The 10000-nt window shown below is 44.8% G+C and overlaps 2 protein-coding genes across 4 annotated transcripts in view; both read left to right on the top strand.

The window, feature by feature from the left end:
* LOC128019182 (transmembrane and coiled-coil domains protein 1-like) overlaps positions 1 to 10000 on the top strand; it is a 27918-nt gene that overhangs the window by 8521 nt on the left and 9397 nt on the right. For 2 of the 3 annotated variants that reach the window (XM_052605274.1, XM_052605271.1), the window contains exon 2: positions 3304 to 3546. In XM_052605274.1, the coding sequence (XP_052461234.1) occupies positions 3304 to 3546 (243 nt within the window). Of the gene's footprint in view, positions 1 to 2070; positions 2506 to 3303; positions 3547 to 10000 lie in introns of those variants that run through there. The other variant, XM_052605272.1, reaches the window with a different exon arrangement.
* The window catches only part of LOC128019192 (uncharacterized), a 7012-nt gene continuing 565 nt past the window's right edge, over positions 3554 to 10000 (top strand). The window contains exons 1-2 of the mRNA XM_052605294.1: positions 3554 to 6124; positions 6155 to 10000. The exon at positions 6155 to 10000 is cut by the window's right edge and continues 565 nt beyond it. Of these exons, the coding sequence (XP_052461254.1) occupies positions 5540 to 6124; positions 6155 to 6406 (837 nt within the window). The 5' untranslated portion in view covers positions 3554 to 5539 and the 3' untranslated portion in view covers positions 6407 to 10000. The remainder of the gene's footprint in view (positions 6125 to 6154) is intronic.

Raw genomic sequence — 10000 nt, forward strand, 5'->3', positions numbered from 1 at the left:
ACTCAAAACACCTGCAAAGGTTTCCTGAGGCTTCATAATGGTCTCAGTTTGGTTCAATAGGTTACACAATCATGGGGAAGATCTGACAGTTGTCCAGAAGACAATCATTGACACCCTTCACAAGGAGAGTAGGCCACAAACATTCATTGATAAAGAAGCTGCTGTTCACAGAGTGCTGTATCCAAGCATGTTAACAGAAAGTTGAGTGGAAGGAAAAAGTGTGGAGAAAAAGATGCACAACCAACCGAGAGAACCACAGCCTTATGAGGATTGTAAAGCAAATTCGATTCAAGAATTTGAGTGAACTTCACAAGGAAAGGACTGAGGCCGGGGTCAAGGCATCAAGAGCACCACACACAAAAGTGACGAGGAATTTACTGAACCACAGACAACATCAGCGGTGTATTACCTGGGCTAAGAGAAGAAGAACTGGACTGTTGCCCAGTGATCTAAAGTCCTCTTTTCAGATGAGAACAAGTTTTGTATTTCATTTGGAAACCAAGATCATAGAGTCTGGAGGAAGGGTGGAGAAGCTCATAGCCCAAGCTGCTTGAAGTCCAGTGTTAAAAGGGGGGGGGGGGGATGAAATGCTGGTTTTCACTCAATCTCCTGTTAATCTTGAGTACCTATAGAGTAGTACTGCATCCTTCATAACTCCAAAAAGTCTTTGGTTTTATTATATTCATAAGAGAAAGATAGTCTGTACCGATTTTTCCCGGAAAAACACGAGCGTCTGGATGTGTGACGTGTGGGCGGAGCTAAAGAATCACGAGCGCCAGTAGGCTTTTGTGTTGAGCGAGTCTGGAAGCTGTGACACAGATCCAGAGGCTGAAATTTAACAAGAGCAGCATCAGCAAAGGCTTCTCTATGTGGTATGTACTGAAACTGTGTATATTTGCTTAGCGGGTTTGGAAAATGACTAAGTTCCACTTTATGTCGTCTTTTTTTTTTTTTAGCTGTACATGTGGAAAGTGCAGTTTGATGACAACATCGCATGTTGTTTACTTGATGTGCTTACGCGCCGATAGCTAAGTTCACAACACAGAGATATTTGAAGCAGTTTGACTCACCGCCTGTGGTTCCAACACACGATCGTGAACCTTTTTCGTTGGGATTGCATCATCCTTAAGAAATAAACGATACGCAAATCCGGCGTCAAACTGGACTTGTTTGTAAAACAAGCATCTTCGAAATGCAGGGAACAAACACAAACACTTGCACAACTCCGTTGATGCTCTGTAAAAATAAACTCCATCCACTGGTCCCTTAATGCTGTTTCTCTTTTGGTAATCTGTGCAGGGTTGTCTTGCCCTGGCAACCAAAAACACACTTCTTTTGTGACATTTGGCGATGCTCTGGCTCTGATCAGTGAAGTCTGTTGTGCTCTCAGTGCTCTGCTATACGGGAGCGCGCTCTTCCGGCAGAAGTGCCTCAGGACCCATATAAGGAAATTCCGCTCCATCTAACGTCACACAGACCCATACTCGAAAAAAACTTTCAGAAACTTGTGACAAACAGGAAGGAGTATTTTTGGAACAGAAATACTCCTTCAAAGTACAACTTAATTTTTGAAACTTAGTCCATGTTTAGCATGGGAATCCAACTCTTTAACAGTGTAAAAAACTCAGTATGCATGAAATAGCATTTCACCCCCCCTTTAAGTTTCCACAGTCTGTGATGATTTGGGGTACAATGTCATCTGCTGGTGTTGGTTCATTGTGTTTTATGAAAACCAAAGTCACTGCACCTGTTTACCAAGACATTTTGGAGTACTTCATGCTTCCTTCTGCTGACCAGCTTTTTGTAGATGCTGATTTCATTTTCCAGCAGGATTTGGCACCTGCTCACACTGCCAAAAATAAATAAAAATAAAACCATAATTTTGTATATTTGGCCAAATGGTGTTCATGTAGGGTTTCATTTAATAAAATTCTAATATTTTTAAGCTTTTTAAAGATTTTTTTTTACAGTGCTGTTATACTAATTTCTAGAATAATATACTACATTCTGTTAAAATTGACTGAACAGGTCTCCCATGTTGAAATATCACTAAATTGTATCATCTGCATTGTCCTGTATATTAAGAAATTCTAATGAATCCATATTCTCCAAGCATTCTATGTTATTATAGGTTTATTTTAAAAGTGAGTCCGTTTCGAGAACAAAAGCGAGAGACGGTTGGAATAAATAGGTTTGAATGTTTCGTTCACTGAAGCCAGTTGTTCATACTGAATAAATTAATCTGTGTACAATTATTCAATATCGGAAAAGCATTTATCACACAGAAGCATAAGAATAAATCAGAATACGGTTCTGTTTTGGTTCAGTTCGAGCAGCGATCGTGACCAGCATCGGTTCAGGGATGATGTCATGTTTAAAGCCGCACGCGGGAGGAGCTCGAGCTCGAGTTCAGCTGCCGGTGAGATCTCCGAACGAGCGCGTGAGTGAGTGACTGTCGAGGAGGAGATGCACTGGGAGCAGCTGCTGCGAGCGCGGAGCGGGAAGGTGAGTGAGGGAGAGAGACGCTTCATAACCCGTTATAACGCTCTGAAGACGAGTCTCGCGGAGAACACGCATCATTGTGTCATTTCAGCCTCCTGCTGCACGGTTTCCCTTCACGTCCGGTTAACTCTCTCTCTCTCTCTGCTGAGCTTGAGTAAGATCAGATCTGTTTGACTGAATGTCATTTTACTCTTCCAACTCTCAATACGAGCATGTTCCTTTTGATCGGTTTAACAAAACAATATTACATTATTTCATGCCTATATAAAATCTTCATTTTAGTGGTTACTGTCTTTTCACAAAGCCCTTGTTTAATGGAGTTATTATTGCTGTTATATAGGTCAGATTATACAGAGTTGGACTATATGATCAGACAGACCTCACTGTTCAGCTCATTCTGGTTGTTTAACTATCAGGTCCATGCATGTGTATAGTAGCAAATGTGCTTTTTCCAGTGTTAGGAGGAATATCTTTGTCTTGATTTTCCCTGTTAAAAGTGTTGAAACATCCTTGAAACAGGTTCAGTTTACTGTGAGACCAGTTTCAGCCAATGTACTTCACAAAAACAAGGCACTGTGTTCTCTTTATTAGAATAAAGGCAAGTGTGTGTGTGTGTGTGTGTGTGATGGAGATGTTGACCTTTAATAGCCTCCGTCTGCATGTGTGCGATTGCAGAAGCGGGCGATTGCTTCATTGTGTCAGCAGAAAGACACGGAAAGACCTATTTTAAGAAGTGACATGACTTTTCTCGTCTTTGTCCCTGCCTCGGCTTCCTCCTGGCCGTTTCTCTGTGTTTCTCAGATCGAGAGGCTTGAGGGCGGTCTGGCGGCGTCCTACGGGGCAGATGGTTCGGTGCTGGGCTCGGAGGACACCGGTCTGGACCCCCAGCGCACACGGCAGGCCATCGCACAGCTGCAGCAGAAGATCCTGAAGCTCACAGAGCAGCTGCGCATCGAGCAGGCGGCCCGCGACGAGAATGTGGCAGAGTATCTCAAACTGGCCAGCAATGCCAACGACAAACAGCAGAGCGCCCGCATCAAACAGGTACCATCTCACACATGAACCAGCCTGCTGTCTTTTTATCTGTGCATGCATGCATCTTCAGGACAAGATGACTAGAAATAATATTCAGCATGAAAATGAATCTTGCATTTGTACCATTATTATTATTATTATTATTATTTATTTGGCAAATGCATGGTATAGACTTTTTTTTGTAAACAATCTGTGCACGTTTCATTTTTAAAAATATGTTGATATGGTAATGTTTAATCAAATTGTCTAGAGCTGGTTTCTCTGGTGAAGTGGCATATGCAGGACTTCTCCAGTTATTTAGTCCTCTGAAGCTCCAGTCATACAAGCTCAGACTCATCTGAGAGCCACGCCCACATCTGACCATCCAATCAACAACTGATGCACAGAACCAAATCCTGCCCTGCATTTATCTTTTCTGTAAATCTGTCATATTTGCTGCATCCCAATGTGCCTACTTATACTACGCCCTTAAAGTATGTATTTTTTTGGAGTGGAAAAAGTACACACTACAGTGTGTAGTAGAAGAGTAGGCTACTGTAGACAGGCTTTACAAACTATCATGTCATGGATGCTGTGTTACAGTTACACACACCCTGTCACTATAAACTGGCCTGTCATCTTGTCACAGTTAACAGCGGTGTTAATTTCGTGACGAAGATGAAAAGTATTCGTTAACAAATATTTTATCTGTGACGAAGATGAGACGTTGAAGAGCTAAAATTAATATCTGATGATAAAAACTATGATGAAATATATGACACGTCTTCGTTAACAAGATGAGGCGGGACTATAATGTTGTTTGAGGACTACCGGACATATAAAATACATCCAATAGGCTATTGTCTGGTCCTTAAAATGTGCGTCCCTGTCATTGGATTGCAATCGGATAAGGGGCATTTGCATATCTAATCTCATTATAGAAGCTTCAGTGGATGAATAGACTAACAAAACATGAACTAGTGATCTGAAACAATGGCCTCAGCACCCAAAAGGCTACGCATCACAGACAGAGTGTGTGAACCTGGAGTTAGGCATATGCCCAGTCTGCTCTCAGTGCTCTGCTCTCGCGCTCCACTCAGGTGCGCTGCATCCTGGTTGGTTCAGATAACATACTGCAGGAGGTCAGGGCTGCAGAAAATCGTGCTATAAGGCGATTTAGAAATTGCACACACTCAAATCGCTATTTTATTTCGATTTCGATTAATCGCACAGCCCTATTAATGATGACTGGAAATTGGAGAGCTGTGTCATAAGCACTACTGATTTTGACTCTTCTTTCTAAAAGACAGCGCACAACATCCACAAGCAAATTATTAAGGAGCTGAATGACTTTGGTATTGAACCTGCTCGCATATCAAAAGTAATGTTTGTTAGTGACAAGGGCGCAAACATAAAAGCTGCCCTTCACAGCTACAAGTGTCACGCTGTCTAGTCTCTGTTTCCCTGGGTGTCCACTAGTGGGCTCACTTCCCCTTAGGCACTTCAACGTAGGCACTAGTATTCCACTAGTCTTGTCCTGTCATCACAGTAATTGCACTCCTGCTAATTGCACCAGGTGCATTCACTTTATTGTCATTAGCCTCACTATAATTACCAGTCTTTTCCTGTTGTTTGGATGGAGTCCTTTCATGATCCTGTCTTCTCGTCCTCTGAGACCCCTCGTATTCCAAGTTCCCGTACCGTTTCCTTTCCTGTTCTTTGTTTGTTTGTTTTTGGACTGCTTTCTGGTTTTGACCCTGGCTTGTTTTTACTACGATTTGGATTACCACAATAAAACATACCTGCACTTGGATCTCTCTCCCTGTGTTTCACTGGTCGCGAACATCACTGAAGGACTCCATCATCTCTGAGATCCAGCGGTATGTCTGTTCATTTTTCCTCCCCAGCCACCGAGCGGGAAAGGGATGGTTTTTAGGGGAACCTGCCTGGTGGTTTTCCGTGGGACTAGGGGAGGTCGCAAAGGAGTTAGTGGTAGAGAGGAGGTTCGATATCGCCCTCCACCATGGCCCCCTTCGACCCTGGGCTCGTGTGGAACGGATCGGAGCCGCCGTCTCACCATGGCGGACGGAAAGGAGAAAGGAAGCGTACGTCTACCAATCCAACGCCACTGCACGAGATGGCCACCAGCCCAGCGCCATTGCACCAGATGGCCGCCAACCCAGCACCACAAGGCAAGACGGAAGCCATCCCGGCGCCACAGCACAAAGTGGTCACCAGCCCAGCGCCACGAGGCAAGATGGCCGCCAGCCAAGCACCAATGCCCAAGATGGCTGCTGATACAGTTTTGGATTATTTCTCCATGCTGTCCAAAATCCTAGAGATTCCCAGGAGTGTTCATGTCATGTCTGCTGATCCAGTGACTGTTCACATCACGTCTGCTGAGCCAGCGCCACAATACAAGATGGCCACCAACCCAGCGCCACTACAGAGGATGGCAGTTACAGTGGGCTTTCCAGAGGTGAGTCAGGTTCCCGTTGACCCTCCAGAGTTGAGTCAGGTTCCGATTGACCCTCCAGAGTCGAGTCATGTTCCCGTTGACCATCCAGAGTGGAGTCAGGTTCCAGTTTACCCTCCAGAGTCGAGTCAGGTTCCCATGGACCCTCCAGAGTCAAGTCAGATTCCTGTTGACCTTCCAGAGTCGAGTCAGGTGGCCATTAACTTTCCAGAGTTTAATCAGGTTCCGGTTGATCCTCCAGAGTCGAGTCAGGTGCTCATGGACCCTCCAGAGTCAGGGTTAGTCACCGTTGACCTTCCAGAGTCAGGGTTGGTCACCGTCAACCTTCCAGAATCAGGGTTAGTCACCATTGACCTTCCAGATTTAGGGCCAGTTCATGTTGACCTTCCAGAGTCAGGGTTAGTCACCCTTTGACCTTCTAGAGTCAGGGTTAGTCACCATCGACCTTCCAGAGTCAATGGCTAGTCACCGTTGACCTTCCAGACTCAAGTGAAGTCACTGGTGATCTTCAAGGACAGAGTCAAATCACCGGGGTTCTTCATGGGAGAATTAAAGTCACCAGTGATCTTAATGAACAAAGGCAAGTCACCATTGATCTTCATGAACAAATTCAAGTCACCATTGATCTTCCTGTGCAAAGGCAAGTCACCATTGATCTTCATGAACAAATTCAAGTCACCATTGATCTTCCTGTGCAAAGGCAAGTCACCATTGATCTTCATGAGCAGAGTCAAGTCAGCATTGATCTTCTGGAATCCAGTATAAACACCATGGGATTACCAGAGTCTCGTCACTTCTCTGTTGAACTACCAGAGTCTACCCTCGGCTCGGCTGATCTACCAGAGTCTCTCCTCGCCTCTGCGGAACTTCCAGAGTCTCGTCACGTCTCAGTCAAACTCTCTGAGCACCCGACTGATCCTGTTGTGGCCACAGAGGCTACCCTTAACTTGTTCATGTTCTTTGTTTCAGACTTGCCCAACCAGACTTGTCCTCCTGTTCATTCAACCACATGGATGTGGTGGTCTTCTGCTCCGCCCTGGGAGGGCGTCTGTTTTGGCCGCATGGATGTGGTGGTCTTCTGTTCTGCCCTGGGGGGGCGTCTGTTTTGACCGCATGGATGTGGTGGTCTTCTGCTCCGCCCTGGTGGGCGTCACGCTATGTCCTTCCTGGACTTGTGTTTTTGTGTTTGTTTTTTTCGTTCTTCTGCCTGTTTTCCACCTTTGGACCTGGCCCTCCGTCCCTCCCCCTGATCCTCTGCTGGTCCACCTCCCTCCTGGACTCCTTGTTTTGTGTTGTACTTCTCTTGTCTCTGTTTACCCATTTTACCTGGTCGTCTTGTCTCTGTTTCCCCATTTTACCTGGTCCTCTTGTCTCTGTTTTCCCCATTTTACCTGGCCTCCCGTCCCTTCCCTTGGTCCTCTGCCGCTCCACCTCCCTCCTGGTCTCTTTGTGTCTTTGGTCTTCCCTTGGGTCTGGGTGGAGCATCTGGCAGCTGCTCCGTGGAGGAGGGGGTAATGTCACGCTGTCTAGTCTCTGTTTCCCTGGGTGTCCACTAGTGGGCTCACTTCCCCTTAGGCACTTCAACGTAGGCACTAGTATTCCACTAGTCTTGTCCTGTCATCACAGTAATTGCACTCCTGCTAATTGCACCAGGTGCATTCACTTTATTGTCATTAGCCTCCCTATAATTACCAGTCTTTTCCTGTTGTTTGGATGGAGTCTTCTCGTCCCCTGAGACCCATCGTATTCTGAGTTCCCGTTCCGTTCCCTTTCCTGTTCTTTGTTTGTTTGTTTGTTTGTTTTTAGGATGCTTTCTGGTTTCGACCCTGGCTTGTTTTGACTACGATTTGGATTACCCCAATAAAACATACCTGCACTTGGATCTCTCTCCCTGTGTCTTACTGGATCGCGATCGTCACAACAAGTAGATGCCGTGCACAGCCCATGTCATTAACAGTTACTGCGTTTTTGTTGCCTTTTAAAACTTGAATGAAGAGATGGAGGGTGACACGTATCCAACGAGAAAATGTCCATTAGAGTCACCCACAAGCTTGGAACGTTTCTTTGACTTGTTTTAAGTCCCTGAAGATGTTTCAAGCAGAGCAGAGCCGGAGCCAAAGCCGGACCGGAGCCTCGAGGTGATAGCACCAGCAAACAGATAGACTTATTGGCCCGGGTCTCACGTTTTAGCTACAGTCATCTAATGTATGTGTAAAAGGTTAAATATTCTGTTATTTTATGTTTAGTTGACGAAGCTGAGCGAGTCAAAAGAAAAAAAAAATAGTTTAGTGATAATAGTGAAGAAGTTGCCGAGAGAGACAAGGTTCAGTGCTACATTGAGGGCCAGTTCTTCTGGGATGGAGAGGACATTCTAAGCTTCTGGCAGTCACAGTCAATCACCTTTCCTGTGCTTGCCATGGTGTCAAAAATGATTCTTTGTATCCCAGCCACAAGCGCATCAAGTGAGCGCACATTCAACTCTGCTGGCCAAGTGCTGGAGTCTGGGCCAAATAGATTAAAACCTGGTACTGTGGATTCCATTCTTATTTTGCACAGCGAATGTAAAAACGCTAAATGAACATTTCTGTGTGTTAAATAAATCAAAAGTTAAGTGGTTATGTAGCGTAGGTTGTAAACTGTAGGCCTATACAAATCTGAAATGTTTTTTTCTTTAACCTATTAGATTAATACAAATGCTACTTTTAAAATGTTGAAAATGTTTATAATTGTTATTAATATGACAAGATTTATGGTTCAATTTCATAATATTGCCTGTTTACATGTCGATGTTTCAAAGCACTTTTTAAGGCTGAAATAAAGGCTGTTGTTTTCATTCACATGACAATATCTAGTATGTCTATTTAATGCTAGCAGGTGCGGGGCAGGTTATAAAAATAGATACAGTGGTGCAGGGCAGGCTAGGGTGGCCCAAATAATATCATAAAAGCAGGACCTGCGGGTTGGAGAAAAACCCAACCCCTAGTGTACATGGATCTACACTTCAAAAATCTACCTGAAATAGTATCTGGGGACTTCTTGCATACTCTTTTCAAGATACTTGCCCTACAACATACTCAACATTTACATGCTTTGGGACGTACTTAAAGGGGGGGGGGATGAAATGCTCGTTTTCACTCAATATCCTGTTAATCTTGAGTACCTATAGAGTAGTACTGCATCCTTCATAACTCCAAAAAGTCTTTAGTTTTATTATATTCATAAGAGAAAGATAGTCTGTACCGATTTTTCCCGGAAAAACACGACTAGCTGGAGGCGTGACGTGTGGGCGGGGCTAAAGAATCACGAGCGCCAGTAGGCTTTTGCGTTGAGTGCATTTGGAAGCTGTGACATTACCATGAGGAAAAAAAAACATCATCCAAAACAAACCATGGCTAACAGTCAGATTCAGCGTATATTTATGGTCCAGAATCAGATGCCGAGGCTGAAACTGAACGAGAGCAGCAGCAGCAACGACTCGCTCCGAGCGGGGCTCGAACCCGGGTCTTCGGCATGGGAGGCGGATGCACTAACAAGGAGGCAGAGATATTTTAAGCAGTTTTACTCACCGCCTGCGGTTCCAACACACGATCGTGACCCTTTTTCATTGGGATTGCATCATCCTTAAGAAATAAACGATACGCAAATCGTCGTCAAACTGGGCCTTGTTTGTAAGACAAGCATCTTCGAAATGCAGGGAACAAACAAAAACACTTGCACAACTCCGTTGATGCTCTGTAAAAATAAACTCCATCGACTGGTCCCTTAATGCTGTTTTTTTTGGTAATCTGTGCAGGGTTGTCTTGCCCTGGCAACCAAAAACACACTTCTTTTGTGACATTTGGCGACGCTCTCGCTCTGATCAGTGAAGTCTGTTGTGCTCTCAGTGCTCTGCTATACGGGAGCGCACGCTCTTCCGGCAGAAGTGCCTCAGGACCCATATAAGGAAATTCCGCTCCATCTAACGTCACACAGAGCCATACTCGAAAAACACTTTCTGAAACTTGTGAC

The sequence above is a fragment of the Carassius gibelio genome, chromosome A8 (genome assembly GCF_023724105.1).
Source record: "Carassius gibelio isolate Cgi1373 ecotype wild population from Czech Republic chromosome A8, carGib1.2-hapl.c, whole genome shotgun sequence".
NCBI classification, from domain to species: Eukaryota; Metazoa; Chordata; class Actinopteri; order Cypriniformes; family Cyprinidae; genus Carassius; species Carassius gibelio.